The 24,858-nt window shown below is 46.2% G+C and overlaps 1 protein-coding gene across 2 annotated transcripts in view; it reads right to left on the reverse strand.

The window, feature by feature from the left end:
• The window catches only part of CCT2 (chaperonin containing TCP1 subunit 2), a 980,031-nt gene that overhangs the window by 938,122 nt on the left and 17,051 nt on the right, over positions 1-24,858 (reverse strand). For both annotated transcript variants that reach the window (XM_044088004.1, XM_044088005.1), the window contains exon 4: positions 12,965-13,076. In XM_044088004.1, the coding sequence (XP_043943939.1) occupies positions 12,965-13,076 (112 nt within the window). The remainder of the gene's footprint in view (positions 1-12,964; positions 13,077-24,858) is intronic.

The following is a 24,858-nucleotide window of genomic DNA, read 5'->3' on the forward strand; positions in this document are numbered from 1 at the left end:
CCTGGCCGGGGGGGCAAACTATCAAAAGGAGTCAAACTTGTCCTGAAAACAAGGTTTCTGGATAACTGGAGTCTTACTAGACTAACAGGACAAAGACACCCAAACCCTTCAACTTAGGAAGATGGCAAGACTGCCTACAAAAACGGACTTGGAAGGATAGCTCCTCTGAAACTTAGGAACAGGAAAAACAAAAATGTTTCTGTTCCTGCAAAGCTTTGCCCTTGTCCTAGAGGGACATAAAAAGAGCAGCAGCAGCAGACAGAAATGTTTGGCCTTGAAGCCATTAGGCAAAGCCTGAAGACGAAACCAAGAATAATGCCTCATAACTGAACAAAGGGAGCAGCCCTGGAAGAGCAGCTGCATCACAGCTGCATCTGACTGAATGGTGAGCAATTTGCAAGTGCAGCCCAGCAGGGTAAGGGCCAAAGCCTTCGCCTCAAGAGTTAGAAAGGTCAGAAACCACCTTAGAAACCTGAAAAAGAACAGCCAAAACATACCTGTTCATATTAGTCTGGTAGTTAATTGCCTTAAAGGACAAGGTGGCAGCAGTGTAAACTTTCTTGCCCAACCTTTCCATGGCCCTACTTTTCTTATTAGAATGCAGCAGCTTGGTGGAGGGCAACAACATGGATGGCTTGTCAGAACAGATTGGCACTACAGAAGGATCAGCAGAATGGAATTTATAAATTAAAAAAAAAAAATTGCACTCGTCAGGCAAGCTGTAAAACCTATCTGGCTTTTTTTTTTTATGCAGTAGGCCGAGAGTCCGGGGCTACAGAACTTGTGGAAAAGTATCCAAACGGGCAGCCAGAGCAGGAGAAAGAGCAGATGGTTTAAAGACTCCATCTGTAGGAGCTCATAATATTGATTTTGATTATCAGAGGCAATCCCACTCAAAAACAGTCCATCATACAGGCAATGGTATCCCCAAAGGGTAGATGGACTTGTGGAATCCTCCTCCTTTGAGCCACAGACCAAGAGAGAAGAGATTTGAGAAGAATAAGCAAGGAATTCTTCTCCCAAGTCCAGATCTTCATCTTAGGAGTCCAATTCCCCACACTCCTTGACTGGAGTGGAAGACCAGGGAGAGCAGGAACAGAGACCCCTTGAAGTAGTTTCAAGTCCATCAGAGCATTAAATAAACCCAGAGTGAAACTTGGCAGTTTATCCTGAGGACCCTTCACAACAGGGAAAATGTATGTCTGTTTCTTTTTCTGCAGGATGTCCACTCGAAACACGCTTGGAGGGTTAGAACCCTGACATGACTCTATAATACTTGTAGAAATCTCCTCTCTCACTAAAACCTGAGGAATATCCTTCAGTCCTTTGGAGATCAACATCTGAAGTTCCCAATGAACATCAGGTAGAGACGTTTGAAAAGCCTCTGAGGACATCTAAGTAGTAGGATCCATGTTGTCCTCTAACAAGGTTGCAACAGAGGAATCCGAACCAAGCACCATACTGCCTTCAGAGCTTTCACCAGTCTCTAAAGAGATGTCCAGGGGAGGCTAGACAGCAACAGAGTTTTTTGGTCTTTTTCTTGGCAAAAGGCTAGCCCGCAGGACACGAGGATTCCATCGTAGCTTCTCTACGTATATGGAGAGAGAGGAGAGGTGACTGTAGAGTCTTGGTTATAAATCCCTGGCAGATAGAACACTGCATATGATCGTGGGAGCACCCAAAAAAAAAAAAAAAAAGACACTGGTCATAATGGTCTTTATGGGGAATCTGCCTCCCACACTGATATTTTCCTTTCTGGATTTCATGAACGCAATATATAAAAATAAAAAAGGAAGAGAAAAAACCCCAACAGGGCACGTAAACATGTTGGTAACCAGCACAAAAGGATGGTAAACAGTCGATAATGGCATTTGGACTTGTGGCAAATAATTTCTAAGTGCTTGGTGTCCATATGTCACCTTTATGCCCTACCCTGTGCGCAGGGAGCATACATGTGATATTCGGTGCCTATAAAAGCTGAAGGCTTTGGTATACTGGCCCAACGTTAGGCTATCCTCAGCAGGAAATCCTAAAAGCTGAAGAATACTGCAACAGTGATATGTAAAGGACACTTGAGTTGTTTTCTTCCGCCCAGCTTAATATATGGGTTTACTGGATCAGACATCAGCAATTTTTTGATTCTCTGATCCAGGTCTCAGGCTCCTCCACTCTACCCATAATTCCTTTCTGTTTCTACAGTACCACTGATCATGTTTGCCCACCTGCACTTGAAAATACCTTAAGTACCTAATATAAGGACAAGAGAAGAAAGGGGACTAAACCTGGACACAGTGCAAGACTATATGCAAGACAAGGTACCAGAGAGGTTCAATATGGCTGGTCAAGAGCCACAAAAATGAAAATTTCAGCAAGGGGTGGAGGGAGGAAAAGTTGAGGCAGACTGAAGACGACAACACAGATCTAACACTACAGTTAAGTACATAATTTCCATATCTGATGCTTCTCTTACATCTGTCTCAACACATGACACAGTGTCCCTAGCTACCAGAAACTCCAGGGTGGTCTCATGGAAAGATATTCCGAAGGATGGTGGAGCCAAAGGATGCACAGGATTTGGACTGCAGGTCCAACTTGTAATGGGAGACAAAGGTATGAACTGTAGACCAAGTAGCCCCAGCATAAATATCTACAATTACTCTGGTAAAGAAATCTGCAAGTACTGCAACAACTTTGAGTGGGCTCTAGGTTTCTGAGGGAGAGATTGCATTACTTCTGCATACAAAGTGAAAGGACCATCAGATAGCCACCTGGACACTGACGTTCGATAAATCACCTCCCAATTTGGAAAAAAGGGGACAAAGGCTGATCAGTCTTCCTAAATCATTTGATAGGATGCAAACAAAATCTCAACGGACTGTAAACAAACATCAACAAATGTAACGTGTATTCCCCTTTGTTGGAAACACTTAGAAAGAAAACTAGCAAGTTAATGGCTTAATTAATGGCGGTTTCTGAAGCCACTTTACACCAACCCAAATTTTCTCTCTAAAAAGAGAAACCCTCTCCTTACAGAAGATCAGAAAGTAGGTTTACATGACGATGCATGCAATTCTGAAATTCTCCTAGCTGAAGTAATAGCCACCAGAAAAACAAGTCTTCAAAGACGGACATATTAGTTACACTGAAGCTGTTGACCCAAATGCATACCTAGTGAAAGCCTGAAGCAACATGGTAACATCCTAAAGAGGAACTTAGTCCCTCAGTGATGACGTAATGAAAGAAGGTCCCTCGCAAAAAAAATTAAGACAGTTTCAATGAAGCAACAAGGGTCCGACTTTCTCCAACATGAAAGCTAGAGATTGCTACCGCCCGTATTTTGATGATAGAAAAACTAGCACATTTCCAACACAGCCCTGCCAAACAATTTATAAGTAACCGAGCTGAAAAAAGATATAGCCCTTCAAAGGAGGACCACACAGCAAATCTCTTCCACTTACTTCGATAGACCATTCTGGTTGCTGTTTTTTTTTTTTTTTGGGGGGGGGGGGTATAAAATGGAGTACAGAAACATAAAGCCTAGCATTTCTGACTATCACTGGAATTGGAGAAATCAAGTGGTTAATCCCAGGATTTTGATGTTCTGGTGAGGCTGACAGGACAAGTGAGACAGGAGATCTGGAAGTAGATCCAGCACCCAAAGAAAGTATTTCAGGTAAGGTCAAAGTAAGGGGAAGCAGGTTTAACAAGGTCAAAAGACAGAGATAAGAGTCATAGCTGCCTTGTGCTGAATTGCTTTCTAGAGGAACTTTGTTATAAGGGGAAAGAACAGAGAGACTCAAGGGGCCAAGTGTGAGTCAAAGTGCTCAAAGGTGACAGCCTCTCCCTGGGTATCAAGACAAAGTAGCTGCTGCACTTGGTGTTGAGAAGGGACACTAAGCTCACAGTAAAGGCTGGCCCCAGTGGCTGAAGATCATGGTAGCCACTGACTTATTGAGAGACCATTAATTAGACAGGAGAATGGACCTGCTTGACTTGTCTGCTAAAAACACTGGAACTCCTCAGGATGTACGGTGCCCCTAGGATATTAGCAAGACCCCCCACCCCATTTGTTGATTACCTAACTGCCATATCATCTGTATGAATAGAAATCACACCACTAGAGAGCGACTCCTGAAAGGCTGGCAATGCTGTGAGGCCTGCCCTCATCTCCAAGACATTAATGTGAAGTCTGTCTGATGGCACTGTCCATATGACTTGGAATAGTCTTCCTTTCAATATGCCTCTTCACCCTAGAATGGAGATGTCCATGGCCAGTGGGGTGCTGGAGGGTGGAAAAATTAATGAACAACCTAGACCCATTAACGGGGAAGTCAACCACTGGACAATAAGACTGCATAATGGCGCTAGACAAACTGGAAACAATATAGCTTGACACAGCTTTGACTACAAGGACAGAAAGGGGCTACAACAGAATCCTCATGGGAAAATCTGGCATGAGGAACTAGTATAATCAAAGCAGCCATCAAAACCAATAAGAGAAGGATTAGCCTTGCTGGGTGCCTCGAGTGAGAAAGGACCGCAAAGCTTGCCAATGAAGAGAGAGTATTAAAGTCTTGAAGTATGGCAATTTGAGAAATCATGTCCAGCTGACACCCTAAGAAAAATATTGTTTGAAACAGGGTCAATTGGCTTTTTTCAAGTTGATAATAATCCCTAATTGATGACACAGGTGGAACAAGAAGTCCCTGGCCTGTACATGCAGATCCCTCATGGAAGTGTCAAGGAGCCAGTTGTCCAAGTAAGGAAATGCCAGGAACCCCTGCAGCCCAAGATGCACTGCAACCGGTGCCATACATTTAATGAATACCCTGGAGACTATGGCAAGATCATAGGATTTATCGCCAGAAGAGTCCTATGCAAAACCCTGGGACTTGCAAAAGCATAACGTTTTCCCCACTCTTTTGGTTCCCGGAAAAGCACCTTTGGAGGATGGAAAAACAAATGCCCATGGAAGAATGTGCTTTGCCCTCCTGTTAACTTCTAGCGAGTGTCTCCTGAACCATGGGTCCAAAGAGGGTGAACCCATGAAAAGGGGCATTCACAAAGGATGTCCTAAAGCTCTCTCTGCAAAGTCACAAACACATCCAGGCATGTCGGCAAATGGCAATGCCAGTGCCTGCAGCTCTCAAAGTGCCATCAGCTGCATTCGACAGCAAATGCATGGACACATCAGATATGGACTGGAGGGCAGTTAGCTGCAACTTCACAATCTTCTGTATGTTGGCAGGCAAGGTACCCAAGAGGAACTTGGAAAGCTTTTTGGTCAAGTCTCCCTGGCATAGTGGCAAACAAGCTAGATAATTTTGCATACATAAAAAGCAAACATTGCTGAAGCACAAGTCCACCTTCTAATTTGGTCCAACATCATTACCTCCCCACTGGGGGAGGGACAGAGGTGCTCTCTTCTGATAGCTCCTTTTTATTCTGGCTGCTACAACCACGATGGCATCTACAGATGGTCCCTTGCTCCAAAAAGGTCTATTCCCAGGCATTAAGAAAATTCTGTCAGGTCTCCACAGCATTGGCTCCAACACATCTGGTTCCTTCCACTCCCACTGAGAGACCAAATCAATGAGCACATCAGCAGAGAGAGGTTACCATCCAGGAAGCAGATAGACCAACCTCAAAAGCCTTGACAAATATCAACTCTTCCTGGATAGGAGCATTGATGGACCAACCCCAATGTTGCTTCATCAATTCTATGATGTCAATAAAGAAGACTACTTCCAAGAGGGATCCTACAGAATCCTCCCCTTCCTCAAAGTCGGTATCTTCTGTAAGGGACTTCTGAGAAGAATCCAGTTGTTTCCTTCTGCAAGAACACTTCCAATGTCTTCCCTGGTGGAAGGCTCCTGGTTGGCTTTGGGAACGTTTGGGGAACTTGAGCAGCAAATAATCAAGGCTCAAGGGAACTGGCTTTCCATGTATGACAGGATGATCAGAAAGAGGGACCTCAGAATCCAGAGAAGACAAGGATGGAGCAGAGTTTTTTTTTTGTCTTTTCGGCTTTTCCCGGTTAGGGGTCGCCACAGTGGAACACCAATCCGCTAATAATGGACAGTAGCTGTTTTTATGGTGCCGAGTTTTCCAGCCCAACATTCAGCGAAGGCAGGCCCATTCACGCATGTCTTTCGGAGGCCACTCGACTGCGGGGAGGACATGCAGACTCCACACAGAAGGCACTCCAGCCGAGAATTGAACAGGAGAACCTCTTGCTGCGAGGCAACAACGCTACTGCTGTACCACCACTGCTGTACCACTGCTGACGGAACAGAGTAAGAATGACAAATTTCCTCTCTAGACCTAGAGAGTACTCTTTCAAAAGCCTCGAACAGTGAAGTCAATACCGGAGCCAAGGAAGAAAGTACAGTTTTGTACCTACTATAAATGTAGATGTTCGAGTGTATACACTGCTGCAGTCATTACACTTGGGTTATCCTGCCGTCAGGCGGTCCCTCAGTCGGCCAGAGTTCCAAAGTCTTGGTCCGGCGTCGGCTGCTGTCGCTTCTTCCCTGACGTCAGTGCGCCAGGGGTATACAAGATGCAGCCGATGCCATATTCAGTTTTTCTTGCCCCAGATGTCAGATGCCCCCAAAAACGTAGGCAATGTAAATTGCTAATAAAACATACATAAGAAAAGCAATCAAAAACTTACAGTTACCAGCAAATACTCCCCATAGGTAGCAAAGGGTAGAAGGCCTAGGTAAGTACCAGCAAGGAAGAGGGGAAGGAGGGAGGGTAACCTAGACTGCAGTAGTGTATACACTCGAACATCTACATTTATGGTAGGTACAAAACTGTACTATGTTCATCGTGTTACACTGCTGCAGTCATTACACTTGGGTAGAATCCCAAAGCTGAGGTAGGGTGGCTGGTTCTATAAGGCATTATGGGTGGCTATAAGGCCCTCCAGCACTGCAGTGGCAAAGCCGGCTCTGGATTTAGAATAAAAAAAAAAGAGGCAGATGGTAATGCTTGGTGAAGGTATGTACAGAACTCCAAGTTGCTGCTTCCAAAATGTCCTTGGTATGTACTCCTCTGAGGTAGGCAGTTGAAGTGGCTGTTGCCCTGGTGGAATGAGACTTAATGCTGTTAGGTACAGCTTTCCCATGGTGTGTATAGCAGAAACGTATACAGTGCCCTATCCATTTTGAAATGGCTTTTCCCTGTGCTCCTGCAGCATATGCTACAAACAATTGCTCAGTTTTCCTGAAAGCTTTTGTTTTGTCCAAGTAGAAGCGTAATTGCCTGTGTATGTCCAAGGAATGCAGAAGTCTCTCCCCTTTATTCTATGGATTTGGATAAAAAGTTGGCAAGTGAATGGTTTGGTTTAGAGCCACACTTGATACCACCTTTGGCATAAAAGTAGGGTTTGTTCTTAAAGACACCCTGTCTTGGTGGAAAATGATGAAAGGTTCCACTGCCATTAGTGCCTGTAATTCTGCAACTCTTTGTGCTGATGTTATTGCCAGGAGCAGAGCAGTTTTCCAAGCGACATATTTTAAGTCTGCTGAGTTAGCTGGCTCAAAAGGAGGTAAAGCTAATTTTTCCAAGACGAAGTTGAGATCCCAAGTTGGAGTTTGTGCTCTACGGGGCAGTCTTATGTTTTTAGCCCCTCTGAGGTACTGTTTTAGCAAAGGATTAGAAAAAAATGGTGGGTCTGTGTTGTAATGAGCAGAGATGGCAGAGGCGTGGATCTTAATGGATGAAAAGGAGAGGCCTTTGTCCAGCATCTCAGTTAAGTATTGTAGTATCTGAGGAATATTTGGGACAAGAGGGTCAAGGCTGTGAGCCTGGTTCCAGGCACAGAATCTCTTCCATTTATCCGAATAGGCTTTCCTGGTGCTAGGCCTTCTGGCCTCCAGAATGACATCCATAACATTTGAGAGAGGCCTTGCTTGCTTGACTAAGGAATCTGCCATGCAGCCAGGTTTAAAGTCTTGAGCTGGCTGTGAAGTATCTGATTGTTTTGCCGAGTCAGAAGATGTGGGATTTGAGGCAAAATCCATGGTGGACCTTGTGCTAAGTTCTTTAAGACTGGGTACCAGTGCTGGCGTGGCCAGTCTGGGGCAATCAGGATCATCTTTGGCTTTTCTTGTCAGGCTTTTAGGAGTACCTTTGAAAGGAGAGGTAGTGGTGGGAAAGCACATACTTGTAGGTTTTTCCAGCTGAATGAGAGGGTATCAACTTTCCATGCTTGTGGGTGGTAAGTCCTTGTGCAGAATTTCTGTAGCTGGCAATTCATTGGGGATGCAAACAGATCTATGTCCGGGCTCCACCATTTTTGCGTTATCATTCTGAATATTTGTGGATGTAATTTCCACTCGTGCAGATCCATGATGTTTCTGCTTAAGTCGTCTGTCAGTGTTTTTTTCTCTCCTGGCAGGAATTGTGCTTGCAGATGAACTTGATAGGTTAGAGCTGTGCTCCACAAGGTCATGGCTTGTCTGCAGAGGAGATATGAATGAGTGCCCCCTTGCTTGTTTATGTACCACATAACTATGGTGTTCTGTCTTGTTCTGCGGGCCACTAATCCTGAATAAATTTTCCTGCCATGTGTGCCCCCCAGGCGTAATCCGAAATAAAGTAAGAACAAAAAAACATCTGTTGTCAGTGTTTGCCTGGCTGTGGGTTGAGTGAAAAGCTGTCCCTTGTTGAGGTGACAGGCTTGAGCCCACCATCGAAACTCCTGTTGAAGGCAAGGAATAAGTGGTACTGCTGTTTCCAAACTGTGACAGTGTTGAGACCAGACACTCTTTAGTTTAGGTACCATTGTAGTTTCCTCATATGCAGTCTGGCATATGGATTTAGTAGTATGCAAGATGCCATGTACCCCAAAGACTGCAGAATTTTTCTTGCAGGGAGTTGGGTTTTTTGTTGCCATCAACTGGAAATATTGAGTCAGTTGTCCTTGCTTGTCTGGCGTGAGATAAGCCATCTGGACCGTTGCATTTAAGCTGGCACCCAGGAATATTATCTCTTGTGAGGGCACTAGTTTTGACTTCTTTTCGTTTACTGTGTACCCTAGGCAAATTAGCAATCTTTTTACAAACACCAGATGCTTTAGAAGAATGTCTTTGCTCTCTGCTTGAATAAGGCAGTTGTCCAAGTATGGGTAAATTTGAATTCCTTTTTGTCTGCAAAATGCAATTACTGGTGCCAGGCATTTTGTAAAGACCCTGGGCGCAGTAGATAAGCCAAAGAGCAGTGCAGAGAATTGGTAATGCATTGAACCAGCTAGGAATCTGAGGTATCTTCTGCAATTTTGTCTGATAGGGACATGCAGGTATGCCTCCTTGAGGTCCAAAGTTATGAGCCAAGCTTTCTTGCCCAGCATGGGAAGAAGCTGCTGTAGTGTCAACATTTTGAATTTTGGAACATCCAGGTAAGTATTTAGAAAAGAAAGATCCACAATGGGCCTCCAGGCTTTGTCGTTTCTGGGAACCAGAAAGAGTCGAGTAAAATCCTTGTCCTTGCTCCTGTGTTGGTACCTTTTGAATAGCTCTCATGTCCATGAGTGCTGTAATTTGTCTGAGCCTCTGCCCATTGATTTGGTGGCAGATTTGGCATTCCTTTTAACCTTGACAGAGTGTGAAAGTGGAACCTGTAACCTTGAGATACAATATTGAGAACCCATTTGTCTTTGGTGATCATATGCCAATTGTGACAGAAAAGTCCCAGTTTTCCCCCCAAGGGAGCTGCCAAGAGAGAAGTGCTTGGTAGCTGTAGTGGGAAGTCATTGGGGCTGTTTTTTATAAGGTTGAGGCCCGTCTTCCCCTTCTTTCTGGGTTGAAGCACCCCATTGTCGAGGCCTGTAAGAACCTTGCGGTTGACCTCTGCCTCTTGGGACGTCTGTATCTGCCCCTTTGAGGTCTGTCTGAAACTGGAAAGGACCAATTTTTGTTGGCCAATTTCTGCTAAATCGAGGAGGCTGAACCTGTAAGAAATCCTTCACCATTTGCATAGATTTTGCCTTATCCTCCATTATCATTAATACCTCTTCTGCCTTAACTCCAAATAAAACATCTTGCTGCAAAGGTGCATCAAATAATTTTGCTTTAACATGATCTGGTAAAGTCTGCTCTTTTAACCAAGCATGTCTTCTAATGACAGACCCTGTAACTGCTGCGCTACAGGAGGCCTCTAATGAATCAAAACCACATTGCAAAGTATGTTTTCCCACTTGTTCAACTGCATGCAATAAATCCTGCATTTCCTTATAGTTAGGAAGATCTGAATTTGGAAGCATTTTTTGTTTCAACTGAGACATCAAAAATTGCTGATATTTAAGCATGTGAAACTGGCAACTTAACGCCCTCATTGCTACAGTTGCAGATGTGTATACTTTCTTCCCCCATCTGTCTAATGCTCTGGAATCTCTGTCAGAGGGAACTGGATTTTTTGGTGTAGAGGCCTTTACCCCTTTGGGACTCTGGGAAATAGTTTCAGGGTCAGCAACAGGGATTTTATAAAGAAATTTGTGAGAGTCAGGGACTGTGTAGTATCTGTCTGGCTTAACTGGAGCAGGAGATAAAGAATCAGGATTTAAACTGGATTCAGAATACACATCATCCACAATATCTAACACTGGTGGAATAGCAAGGGGTCTGTGTTGAGGTAATAAAAGAAAATCTCAGCCTTTTCTTGGATTCTGAATAATCCTGGCCCTCCCAATGGAAATGCTCCCTCATGGTATGTAAGGTTTCCCCAAAGGTGGAGAGGCTAAAGGAATTGATTCCTCAGCATCAGAATCCTCATAAGGGGGTAAAGAGTATCCTTGGTCTGAGGATGAATCTGAAGAGATGGACACCTGGTCGATGAGTCATAGTCTGCATCCTGTCTAGGCCTTTTATCAGGAGGAGGGTGGGACCCCCTGATCAGAGTAGTTGTCTTTGGCCATTTTGAGCATCTGTTTCTTAGGCATGGAGGCCTGTCCTAGTGAATGTTGTTTGTTTGTTTTTAAAGGGGTTTTAGACTTAGCAGAAGATTTAATGGTTAACAGAGTTGGTCTGAAAACACCCTCTGAAGCTGCGGGTTGATCAGCTGCTCCAGATTCCACTGAAGGGTTAGTCTCGGTAGGCCGTAAATCTGGTGTATCCGAAGGCCCAGCCATCTCCACGTGGGAGTCAGAGGCAGCCTGTGGTTCCAAAGAAGCGGTCATCAGGGGCTGCGAAGGCGCCTCGCTGAAAACCGGAGAACCGACGACTGGCCTAGAAGAGGCTTCGTCGTCAGTTTTGGGCCACTGATGCCTGACCTTGTCTTTGCGCTTTTTGTGCATCCTGGTCGTCAGTTGTTCCGATGGCATGGTGTAATTGAATTTTCTGCCAAAATAATGTCGGGCAAAATCAAACCGACGTTTAATAGTGCGCTTGTTAAACCTAGCACAAAACCGACAACCTGTGACGTCGTGGTCTGGGCCTAGGCATGGGATAAAATAAGAATGGAAATCCTTATGAGGTAATTTGCTTCCCACATAACTATTAATTTTTACTGACATCAGTCTGAGGCAATAAAAAGTTTCCCCAACGGGGTACTTAGCTTTGTAGAAGACTTTGGTTCTGGATTAGGAATGAAAATCTCAGGAGTCGTCCGACCGGCACTTGCGAACTGCTGTTGCTTCGGGCACCACGCGGCAAGAAAGACGGGAGAAAATGGCGTTGGCTGCATTTTATATACCCCTGGCGCACTGACGTCAGGGAAGAAGCGACAGCAACTGACGCCGGACCAAGACTTTGGAACTCTGGCCGACTGAGGGACCGCCTGACGGCAGGATAACCCAAGTGTAATGACTGCAGCAGTGTAACACGATGAACATCCCCCTGGGGTCAGAACAGCCTAAAAGAGGAACCTCCGAGAAACCAATACAACTCATCTAGGAGGCAAACACCAGAGCTGAACTGGTCAGAATTAAAGTCCTCAAGGCAAGGGATAGCTTCAACAACCATAGAGTATACCCTGATCGTGGGTCACCAGCTCCGACCTCTCAGCCCTAAGGTGCCTCAAGAAGTTACTGGCTCCAACAAGGATATTCTGCAAGGGAATACCCAGCTCCATAGCCGAAGGTCAGACCAAAGGAGGAGGAGACATTAGAACAGAAGGTGAACAGAGCTGTGGGGGGGGCTGGTTGGCTCCACAGAAAATCTCACAGGAAGAGGAGATCAGATCTGATAACCTTGGTACTTTTGGAGTCAGGCCCGAAGGATCAGAGGATCTTTTCTGAACTCTTTCTTTATCCTTATATGGTTTGCCTCAGATTCTCTCTCTCTTTTTTTTTCTTTCCCTTTTTTTTCCTTTTCTTTAGAAGAACTTGCCTTATCCCCAAGCTTCTTAGCAGAACAGGAAACAAAGGTAGACCCTACAGGAGTTGATTCTTCTGCTGTGGCAGGAAGAAGACTTTAAAAACTAATTTGCTTCCATCAATGAAAGCCCTAGCCCCAAAAGAGGCATTCAGCTTGCACTCTATATCCAAATGATCCACTACCAAGCTGTACACACATAATGAATGAGGTCATTGAGGAGAAGGATATTTTGCCAGCAAGTGGTGCACTTCTTGAATCCATTAGCTTTGTCACTTGTGGCCCACAATGACTAGCACACACCTGCACAACACTGAAACTGCAAGTAAATTAACACACAACACCAACAATACTAATAAAAGCAGACATAGAAAGAAAGAAAAAAGTTAGTCTTTGGCGATAAGTTAAAACAAAGCATTGAGCCCCTAGAGAGCCCCGGACCTAACAAGCAGCAAATGAGATTTGGGGTACTCTAGGGATGGCAGGGAATTACTGGTATTGAGGAGGAGCCTGAGCCCTAGATCCGAGAATCTAAAATATTGCAGACTGGATCCAATAAACCCTTATGTTGAGAGACATGGAAAATAAAACAAAGGACTGATTCAGCATACTCAAGCTGCAAGATTAAGCAGTTTGTAAAAACTTACCAACCAAAATTTTAGCAGCTGGGTTGTCAACTCCAATTGATTTTAAAATGGTGGCCCCATCATTTGTTACTGTCACAGAGCCATCTTTTCCACCACTCAAGAGGATCTTGTCCTAAACAGTTAAAATGACAATAAAAAATACAATAATTTGTTTATTAAAGTCTTTAAAACATCAACCATTAAAAATGCAGTATACATTATTACACAAATTAAAAACAAACGCAAACAGCAAAAATAAAAAGGGGAACCAAGGACAATCACACCAGTTTCTAAAAGACTGATCAGAATGTGAAAAGTAACTACCAGAGGATGTGGACATAGCATAGACTGAAGCAGTGGTAGGAATGCTAGTAATCAGGGTGTCTGTCAGATACAATGCAATTAACAGTGCAGATAGTAAGGTGGTACTGAAATTATTTGGTACATTCTAAAAGAGCTTTAAATGCAAACCTGCTGACAAGTGGAGAACATTTGGGCTCTAAGCACTGCCCTTAGTGTATAATATGCAGAATCAAAGTTCCCCAATGAAGTTTCAGCAAACTCCAAGATGTAACCACATGGCTGCTAACAGAAATGTATCCTACTGTCCCAGGAGATGAACACCTTTTTCCCCAAATTAGTTTCCAAAGATGTAGGTTAAGGAAAACATTCACAAAGTCAGTAAAGACAAAGATTTCTTAGACGTTACAGCAACTCCTGCCTTAAGAAAAACTGATCAGCACAATTTACTAACCTCAAATCAAGGCAAATGGGAATCTTGCTGCCCTTAGTCAACCATCTGCTTAAAATGGTTATAACCAGCCTACAATCCATGTGGAACTTCTTCAGCAAACTGAATTATTTAACTCATTAACCCCGACTACCGTCTCATGGTGCCTCTGTGCTCTGAGCAACCTATGAGACAGTAGTAATCGCATATTGTTACACCTGAGCACCTTCTCCCAGCTCTAGTAAATTTGCAGGCATATTTTAGCTCCACTCTTGAAAATTAAGTTGAAAAAGTAACTGGACTGTCAGTTACCCTGTCAACTTAATTTTCAGCGTGGAGTTTGGTGGTGTTCGTATCTGACTTTACTGAGAAAATCGGCTTGCAATGCACGCTCTATTTTCCTCTCAACAGCAAGCCGATTTAGTATGCTTTTGATCAAGGAACTGGTGGTAGCCAATGGGAGTCACCTCTTGCTTAACACCTCCACCCAACTCTGTTGTGTACAAATAAAAAAAAGAGGGCCCTACATGAAATTTTCACTTTCTTTTTCTGCATTTTGTGGAATTTACTACTGTATCCCTCTGTTTATCGAGCCGTTGTTGGGTTACGGTTTGGAAAGAAAAAGCTGCAACAGAGATGAATAAGAAGTTATGTACTCACCATAGCGTTCCATCCGAGTAGGTAAACTTCATTTGTCAGCAACCTATGGGTTATCGGATCCGAGCCGGCAGTTTCCAACAGCTAAGATCTGAGCTCCAAGCTCCTCCCCCTTACCCATAACTCCCTGCCATCCCTTCCTGACCTCAGATCGAGTTTGCCTAAAAGCAAGGCTTGCAATCATCACCTGTCTAGGGTAATTCGGGTCCAATCTACCATGAAGCAGGAATATCAAGAACATCCAAAGAGGACAGGGGGACGGAGTGAGGGACGGTTGCTGACAAATTAAGTTTACCTGCTCAGATGGAACGTTATGGTGAGTACATAACGTCTTAATCTGAAGTAGTTAACTTCATTTGTGCCTCAACCTATGGGACAGAGTCCCCAGCTACCTGAATCTTGGGAGGCCCTTAAGGAAGGATGTTCCAGAGCACTGCAGAGACAAAGGATGCTCTCCCTCTGGAAACCAGACCTAACTTATAGTGGTTTATAAAAGTGTGAGAAGAGGCCCACGTGGCAGCCGCAAATGTCATCCAACAAAACTCTAGCTCGAAAGGCAGCAGCGGTACAAACAGACAGAGTTGAATGGGCATGGCCTCCCTGAGGAGCAGGCCTGCCAGAACTCTCATAAGCCAAGAGAATACACTGAGAAATCCACCTGGATAGTGTGACTTTAGAAACCGCTTTCCCCACACTGGATTTAGCAAAGGACACAAACAGCTGATCTGAACGTCTGTAACTGGCTGTCCTGTGCAAATAAAATCTCAACTGTCTGTGTACATCCAAAGAGTGTAACTTGTATTCACCTTTATTTTGGTAATTGGGAAAGAAGACTGGCAAATTAATAGACTGGTTAATGTTAGCCTCGGAAGCAATTTTTGGAAGAAAAGAGGGATTGGTCCTGAGGAATACCCTATCCTTGTGGTAAGTCAAGTACGGAGGCTTGGCACAAAGGGCTTGAAGCTCCGAAACCCTTCTCGCCAAAGTAACAGCAACTAGAAAAGCCGTTTTCCAGGATAAGAATTTGAGATCTACCGAGGCAGCAGGCTCAAAGGGAGAAGTTGTTAAGGCCTGGAGTACCAGCGATAAGTCCCAAGGAGGGATCACATCCTTCTACGGAGGCCTTAGTAGGAAGGTGCCTTTTAAGAAGGCCTTACACAACCTGGATGAGGTCAAGGGGCCAAGATCACATCCAACGTGGTAATGAGCGATTGCCGCCAACTGTACTTTGACTGTGGAAGAGCTAGCACCTTTATTAAACAGTCCCGATAGAAATTCCAGCACAGCTGGTAAAGGAGCTCTGAAAGGATCCAGATTCTGATGTTCTGCCCAAATAGAAAAATGTTTCCATTTGCTACAATAAACTTTCCTAGTAGACGGCTTGTGAGCCATCACTAGAATCGCTTTGACCGGGGAAGAGATACCGGGAGTCCAAACTAACAGTGGAACTGGATCAACCAAGCTGTGAGCTTGAGGTTGTCCAGGTTCGGGGTTGGTAGACCCAAGGGGCGAGATATCAGATCCGGGGCAGGATCTAGAACCCAGGGAGGATTCACTAGATGAGACCACAGATAAGGGAACCATGCCTGACGAGACCAGAATGGGGCAATGAGGATTATCGTGCTCCCCAACCGTCTGGCTTTCTGCAGAAATTTCAGCATCAGGGGAAGAGGTGGGTAAGCATAAAGTAGACTGGGAGGCCAAGCATGCACCAGAGCGTCTCTTGATCATTCCCCAGGTGGGGGAATTAGAGCGAAGTAGGTGTTGCATTTCGTGTTTGAAGAAGAAGCGAAAAGATCGTAACAAGGTTGACCCCATTTGGAGAAGATCTGCTTCGCTACTTTGGGATCCAGAGACCACTCGTACGGCGAGAGGATGGTGCGACTCAATTTGCCCGCTAGGATGGACTGGCCTGGAATGTGCATTGCTACGAGAAAGCGGTTGGTGTAAATCGCCCATTCCCAAACTCTCATGGCCTCTCGACAAAGTGGCTAGGACCTGGTTTCCCCTTGTTTGTTGATATACCAAACGACAGACATGCTGTCCGTTTGGATCGTAATAGTCCCGAAGGGAAGAAGGCTCTGAAGTGCTTGCAACGCTAACAGCACCGCCCTCATCTCCAGGACATTGATATGCAGTGAGGTCTCAGTCTGGTTCCACGTGCCTTGGACAATCCTGCCGCAACAATGCCCCCCCCACCAGAGGCGAGAAGCGTCCGTGGTCACCGTGGCTAGGGGAGGGGACATAGAGAAGGGGTACCCCTTTTGGAGGTCCGGAGACTGGAGCCACCATAAGAGGGCGCTCCTGCAAACCCTGCTGAGAGGGACAGGATGGCTCAGGGGATAATGCAGGAAGGACCATTGGACTTGGAGGGTCCACTGCAGAATTCTCATATTTAGGCGCGCCATGGGAAGGAGATTGATGGTAGCTGCCATCGAGCCTAGGGCCCTCAGGACCAGTTCCGCCGGAAGGGTCGGACAATGAAGAATGGCCTGCACATGGAGTCTTAGGGATTGCATCCGGTCCGGAGTTAAGAAGGCTAAGGGCTGGTTAGTGTCCAACCTGGCTCCGATAAAATCTATGACCAGAGTCGGGAGTAGGGAGGATTTTCCAGCGTGGATCGTGATTCCCAGCCGGGGAGCTAGGTGAAGAAAGAAATTCCTGGCTGTGCAGAGTAGATGCATTTTGGGGGCGGTCAGGAGCCAGTCGTCTAGGTATGGAAAGACCTGAATTCCCTGGAGTCTCAGGTGGGCCGCTACCACTGCTAACACCTTGGTGAACACCCTGGGGGCCGTGGTGAGACCAAAGGGGAGGACGCTGAATTGGTAATGGCTGGCTCCTAGCCTGAAGCGGAGAAACCTCCTGGATCGTCTGTCCATTAAGATGTGGTAGTACGCATCCTTGAGGTCTATGGAGCACATCCAGTCGTTCTCCTGCAAGAGGGGGAGAATGGATTGAAGTGTGACCATCCAGAACTTTTCTTTGGCTATTGCCAGGTTCAAGAGGGATAAATCGAGGATTGGTCTTAAGTCCCCCATCTTTTTTGGCACCAAAAACAACCTGGAGTAAAAGACCGATCCGTACTGGTCTGGGGGGACGTGCTGGATCGCTCCTTTTTCTAGCAGATGCCAAATTTCTGCGGCTGCGGCCTCCCTTTGATCGGGTGGGACATCGGGGAGGCACCTGGGTCTGAGAGAGGGATGGAGAAACGGAATCTCGTAGCCTCTGGATATGATCCGAAGCACCCAGCGGTCTGTCGTGATGGACTCCCAAGTTGCTAGGTGCTTCGAGAAACGCCCCCCGACTGCCAACAGATTGGAGCAGTCGGGTAACCCCTCAGGGTTGCTGCGTGGGCCGATCAGAGAAAGGTTCTCTGGACCCAAAGTTCTTCGGGCCCCCTCTGCCTCTAGGGTGGCATCCACCCTGTCCTCCTCTGCCTCTGAAGAATGGGGAGTCTGGAGCAAAACGGGATTGCTGAGACTTTCGGAACCACATCTTCTTCTGTCCCTTTTGGTTCTTAGAGAAGGACCTCTGGGGAGCAGAGAAGTGGACTCCGACGGCAGACAACGTCTTCCCGTCTTTCTTGCTCTGGACCAAGGTGTCGCGTACGCTCTTGCCAAAGAGGGCAGAATCAAACGGGGCATTAGCAAAGGACGCCTTGAAAGGTTCCGCGAAATCACAGTGGCGGAGCCAGGCCTGTCGCCTTAGTAGGACGCCCGCTCCGCTAGCTCTAGCAGCTCCTTCTATAGCATGGGACAGTAGCCGCATAGAGGTATTGGAAATCGACCTGAGATTGGCCATTCGGGTAGAGTACACCTGTTTGTCCTCTGCCGACATGGACTCTGGGGGCGACCCGGCGTATTCTTTAATAAGATCCCGCTGGAGCCGTATGACGTATGCCATGTAGTTCAGCGACCGTATGGAGAAGGTGGCTGAAGCAAACATCCGCTTCCCCAAACGGTCCATCGCCCGAGACTCCTTGTCAGGGGGATGGACCGAGGGACTCTCTTGGGCCAGTTCCCTTTTGGTGGCCGCTGCCAACAACATGGCATCTACAGGGGTTCCCTTGCTCCAATGAGACCTGTCTGAAGGGGGGGCTGAGAATTCTGTCGGGCCTCTTAGGGACGGGCTCCACAGTGTCCGGCTCCTTCCATGCCCTGGTAGTGATCAAATCTACCAGGGGATCGGCCGGAGGGGACATCCAAGAGGTAGACGGGCCTGCTTCAAACGCCTCCAGGAACACGGACTAGTCCGAGGTAGGCTTTGGGGCAGACCACCCCCCCCGATCCTGAGCATCTCCATGATGTCTCCAAATGAGACGTCTTTGGGGGGGTGATCTTGGGGAACCTTCCCCCTCCTCAAAATCCGTGTGCTCTGTTAAAGACTCAGGGGAGTCCAAGTGCCTCCTTTTGCACTTGCGTTTGTGAGGAACCTCCTCGGGGGGGCTGTGCGAGGAGGCCTCACCAACCACATCCTGTTCCAACAAGGGAACGATCTGAGACGTCTGAGCAGGCTGTCCCTGGGGCCGGGTGATGGAAGTCGGACCCGTTTGCGAGGGAGTGCAGGGTGGAGCGGTAGCTAAGGCCGGGGACCTGGAATCCCTCGACAGAACCCTCTCCACCACGTCAAATGCCGAAGGAGAGCCACTCTCTCTAGGATCCGAGAGCAGACCCTCTCTCATATCAGACGAGCAGATCGGGGCCAGAGCCGATGCGATCGGATCCGAAGGGCCAGTACGCTCCGACCTACCTGGAGCTGAAGGCATACTGACCACCTCGGATCCGAAGCTAAACTCTCGGCCCCGAGAGCCTGGATCCGAAGAAAAGGGACCAGACAGGCTCGAGGGCGCTGTCGGCGCCAAAGTACCCGACTCCATCAGCGCCGACATTCCCCCGGCACCGACGCTACTCTGCTCCGTAGACCCCAAACCCGGAAAGTGGGTCGAGGAAGGAGCAATCGGGACAAAAAAGGGGTCGACCTCCCCCCCAAAGTGGGGGGGGGGTAGCAGCACTCCCATCTGCAGCTGGGCCTGGAGGAACCTTATCATCCGGTCCAAGTCTGCATCTGTTAAGCTTCTGGTGGATCTGGAAGAGGCCACCGAGGCGGGACGGTAGTGCCGCCTTGATGACCTCGGAGACCGGGCCTCATCCTCCTCTGGCCCCGGCGAAAAGCTGGGGGAACGGAGCCGGGAAGGAGAAGGTCCGGACATCCCAGGGGGAGAAGCTCGCTTGGGTGGCGGGGCCGAAGCAGAGGCCTCGGCCCGCCGCTTGTGTTTTTCTCGGCACTTCTCCCTCCTGACTTCCCTATCCTCCTGGCCCAAGGTGGGAGGTAGAGTCTCGGCCAGAGGAAGGAAAGCATCCGTCGGCGCTGCCGCAGCTGAGGCAGGAGCCATGGAGGGACCAAAGGACGGAGCAGAGTCCGGGGAGCAGGAGACCCGCCAGAATCAGCTTCGACCTCCAGTCCCCGATAGCCCTGGGGTTGAACGCTGCACAAATAGATAGCCCTGGGGTTGAACGCTGCACAAATAGAGCAGCCAGAAGACAGGTGTTCAACCCCAAGGCATATCACGCACAGAGTGTGGCCATCAGCCGGGGAAAGCTTATGGCCACACTCGGTACATTTGGAAAAGATAGTTTTGGCGGCCTCAGACATCCCAACTAAAAACACACACGCTAGGCCCCAAAACCACACACACACCTTAATGCTGATGAGAAATGGGGGAGGAAAGGCCAACAATTACACTAAAACTAAGGATAGGTAACAACACAAACTCACTCAAAAAAATTAACTAATTTACAAAGAAAAATATTTCTCACAGAAATATCAACTCACGAAGGCCTGGAAGCTCGAGATCAAGCTGCTGGTAGTAACCGCAGCAAACTAGATCTGGGGTCAGGAAGGGATGGCAGGGAGTTATGGGTAAGGGGGAGGAGCTTGGAGCTCAGATCTTAGCTGTTGGAAACTGCCGGCTCGGATCCAATGTGGATCCGATAACCAATAGGTTGATGCACAAATGAAGTTAACTACTTCAGATTTTGTGTTTTCACCTCCAAGTCTGCCTACTTCCTCAGTAAGGTAAGATAGTCTCATTCCATAACTTTGGTCCGTTTTTTTTTTTTAAATAAAGTTCTCCGGTGACTTTCTGGCAAAGACTGAAGTAAGAAAATAAAGTCAGTTACTCCCGTGACAGACTTTGTATCCTTTCCAGCTGCTAAGCAAAACCTGTTATACCTTCAAACTTTGTAAGAGCAGTATTTAAAAATGATCCCTAGTTTTGTCCAGCTTTCCTGCTCTAAAAGGTTGCGAGGTGTGATTCAAAAAGAAAATAAGCAATCCGGTCATTAATTATATATTGTGTCCCTCCCTGCGTTCATGATGGTTTACTTCAAGTACTCCCGTTTTTCTTACAGATGACGGAATTTGAGAGATAGGTGGGGATATTCCATGCTTTACTTTTACGGATTAAGTTCGGAGGTATGATTATACTTCCATACTTATCCGTGGGGGGAAATGTAAGTTTTGTGGTCTTGTACATAGCATGAGTTGTCTTGTACATCCTGATTTGGGTACTAGGTTTAGGGCGAGTTGGCACAGCAATGATCTTGTTAGTGCATGGTTAAACAATGCTATTGCTTATATTGTGGATTTCTTTGGGTTTTTTTTGTTTTTTTTTTTTGCAATGTTTGGAGTTGATTGGACCTAGATACCAGATAATGCGTGATATAGGTATTGAATAAAACAGTGTGAAGAAGCAACTGCTTTTATTGCAAACATGCTTACCATTTGGAACTGGACACCAGTGCTTACCGGACTGTAGTGTGAGGGGAAGAGGTAGGCCCATTCCTGGTTATGTGCCTGTATGGGTGCAACCATAAGTATGTTGACTTGCTAATGTGCTTACCGTTTTCAGTCAATTAAAGTTTTTATTTGTTGCAGCTGCTGTGTATAAGTAATACACCTTCAGGCGAGGTGGTTTGTGAGTGAGTAAATTGTCAGTGAGCTATATGTTTAGCACTTGTGAACATGAGAAGACTCCAATGACCCTTCTCACATGCTGTATAACCGACACTATTCAGTGCTTCTAGCGCGTTTGTAAAAAATAAATAAATAAATAAAAGTAAAGTAAAATAAAATGAAGAAGTGCATGTCAGGTTGGACTTTAACAGTGGGTCACTAACTCAGTGAATTAAAATGACTTGCATTTAAACAGAGCAGCATAGTTTCACTTTATAGGACTGTAGTTGATAATAGATCATTTATGTGTATTTAACATTTTGCTGAAGAACCTGTATTTGTATACCAGTTTGATTTGTTTCTTAATTTGCAAGGTAGCTTGCTTTAAAAATGCCAGCTATGAAAAATTATCTTTGCAACTGAAGTTACATGTTGTACTTGCTCGTACAAGTTACATGTTGTACTTGCTCGTGCAAGTAAGACAACAAAATAGAAGTTATGTTCTTACCATAACGTTCCATGTTAGTTGTCTTCTTCTCGCCTTCTTCTTGCTGGATGGGTTCGGAGCCGAACTCGGCTCCGACTCGGCCACTCTAAAAGCTCGAGAGTTGGTTCCACCGGCTCGAGGCTCCCCTTATATCCCACAATGCTAGGCGAGAGTTACCTCAGATCTCGTTTGTAAGCTAACCCCAGCTTATAAAAGTAACAGACTAACTGTAAAAAAGAGTCCACCTCTAACAACAGGAAGAAAGAAGGGTGACCTACATCCTGAACCAGGAAATATGCATAATAGCATATGTCTAAGAAAGAGGTGGTAGAAAGAGAGGTCACAATCACAACTCCTCTAGGTCTGTCCAGGCCAGGGGAAGGAGGGTGGGGCCTTAAGAAGAAGGCGAGAAGAAGACAACTAACATGGAGCGTTATGGTAAGAACATAACTTCTATATGTTAAGTTGTCTATCTCTTCATTCTTGCTGGATGGGACAGCGTCCTAGCACCTTGTCCCGGGTGGCCTAACGGAACAGACTCCTGAGAACAGTGGAACCAAAGTTAGCTCTATGCCTAGAAGCTAAATCCAACTTATAATGAGAAATGAAAGTGTGAGGAGTAGCCCAAGTAGCCGCTGCACAAATGGTGTCAATAGGCAGTCTGTCTTGGAAAGCTAAAGAAGTAGCCAAAGCTCTGGTGGAATGAGCCTTAGGTTTATCAGGCAGCTTTTGATGTCTAATCTCATATACAAGGGAAATCAATGATGTTAGCCATCTGGATAATGATACCTTTGAAACTGAAAGCCCCTTTCTGCTCTCCATAGGAGACAAACAGCTGATCAGATTTTCTGAACTGTTTAGTTCTATCCAAGTAGTACCTCAATTGACGGTGAACATCCAGGCAGTGTAATTTTTGTTCAGACCTATTGGAGTATTCTGGAAAAAGACTGGTAGGTCAATGGATCGATTCTGATTTGATATCGCGACCGCTTTAGGCAAAAAGGACTGGTTAGTTCGTAAGGATACTCTGTCCTTATGAAACAAAAGATAAGGAGGGCGACAGCTGAGTGCTTGAAGCTCTGAAACTCTTCTAGCTGATGTAATAGCTACCAGAAAAGAGTTTTCATGATAACAATTTTAAAGAACAGGAAGCTGCAGGTTCGAAAGCGGGAAGAATCAAAGAAGCAAGAACTAAATTTAGGTCCCAAGGAGAAGGAGGATTTCTTATAGGAGGTCTGAGAAGAAAAACTCCTTTCAAAAAGGCTTTGCAGAGTTTGTGGGACATTAGGGCAGATTCAGAAATACCCACATGAAAGTTAGAAATAGCTGCCAATTGAACTTTAAGTGTAGAGGGAGATGAACCTGCATGGAAGAGTTCAGCTAGAAAATCAAGGACTAGTTGGATGGAAGCGGTGAAAGGATCTATGTCCTTTCCTTGTGCCCAATATGAGAAGCGTTTCCACTTACTCAAATAAATCTTTCAGTGGAAGATTTATGGGAAGCTATCAATATATCTCTAACAGAGTGAGATAATTGAGGAAGCCTGGCTAAGGTTGGAACTGGAGGAACCAAGCAGTGAGGTTCAGAGAGGGAGGGGCGATGAAACTGACCCGACTGATGGATCAAAAGATCTGGAACTAGGTCCAGATTCCACGGTCGCTCAAGAGAAAGCGATGTAGAAAGGGAACCACACTTCGAGGCCAGTAAGGAGCAATGAGGATCAATGAGGCCTTCTGAGCGATAGCTTTCTGTATTACTTGAGAGATCAGTGGGAAAGGAGGAAATGCATACAGAAGTCCCGGGGCCAAACTTGGACTAGAGCGTCTCTGCTGGGTTGGCCTGGTAAAGGGAATAGAGTGAAATATTCTCTGCACTTGCTGTTTTGGGGAGTAGCAAAAGATCGCAGCAAGGCTGACCCCACTTGAGAAAAATTTCTCTCACTACAGAGTCTTTCAGAGACCACTCGTGAGGCATGAGAATAGCTCTGCTCAACTTGTCCATAATATGATTGGACTTCCCGAGGATGTCGTTGCTATCAGAAAGCGCTGAGAAGAAATCGCCCATTGCCACAGTCTGAGTGCTTCTCGACACAGGGGGTATGATCTGGTTCCGCCTTGTTTGTTGATGTACCACACTACAGACATATTGTCTGTCTGGATTGCAATTGTTCCCAAGGGAAGAGAGTCTTGAAGGGCTTGCAACGCTAAAGCACTGCTCTCATCTCCAGAACATTTATGTGCAAGTGGCATTCGTTTGGTTGCCATGTGCCCTGGACTGTCCTGCCCTGATAATGCCCCCACCCGATCAGGGAGGCATCCGTTGTCAGTGTAGCAACCGGAGGAGGTGGAACAAAGGGTCTTCCGACAGGAGATGGGGAAGACATCCACCACATGAGATGCTTTTGCACGCTTGCGTGATCACAATGGTGTGAGACATTGGAAGTTCCTGGTATGACCATTGAGTAAAAGCATCCACTGAAGGATCCGCATGTGGTATCTGGCTAATGGAAGGAGAGGTATGGCCGCTGCCATAATTCCCAACACCTTTAGAACTAACCTGGCTTTGATTCTGTTGTTGTTGAGAAGAGTGATACCAATTTGTGAATGTCTGATATCCTCTGATCTGTTAGCCTTGCAGACATGTTTATCGTATCTAGATTTAGCCTATGTAGGTAATAGTACGACAAGGCGACAAAACAGACTTTTCGCAATTTATTGAAATACCCAGCTTTTGACAAAGCGAAAAGTGTAATCTCTGGCCATTAGAAGGAGATGCTTGGTGGGAGCTGTGAGGAGCCAGTCGTCCAAATATGGAAACACCTGGAATCCTTGTCGTCTCAGGTGAGAAGCTACCACTGCCATGCATTTGGTAAACACCGGGGCAGTGGTGAGACCAAAGGGCAGGGCCCTGAACTGAAAATGACTGGTTCCCAGCCTGAGCGGAGGAATCTTCTGGAGCGTCTGATCATCTTTATGTGATAGTAGCCGTCCCGAAGGTGTATAGAGCACATCCAGTTTCCTTTGACCAAAGGGAAGGATGGATTGCAGCGTGACCATCCGAAATCTTGTTTTCTTGACTGATTTTTGT

The sequence above is a fragment of the Protopterus annectens genome, chromosome 11.part0 (assembly GCF_019279795.1).
Source record: "Protopterus annectens isolate FY-2018-M chromosome 11.part0, PAN1.0, whole genome shotgun sequence".
In the NCBI taxonomy this organism is placed as follows: Eukaryota; Metazoa; Chordata; order Ceratodontiformes; family Protopteridae; genus Protopterus; species Protopterus annectens.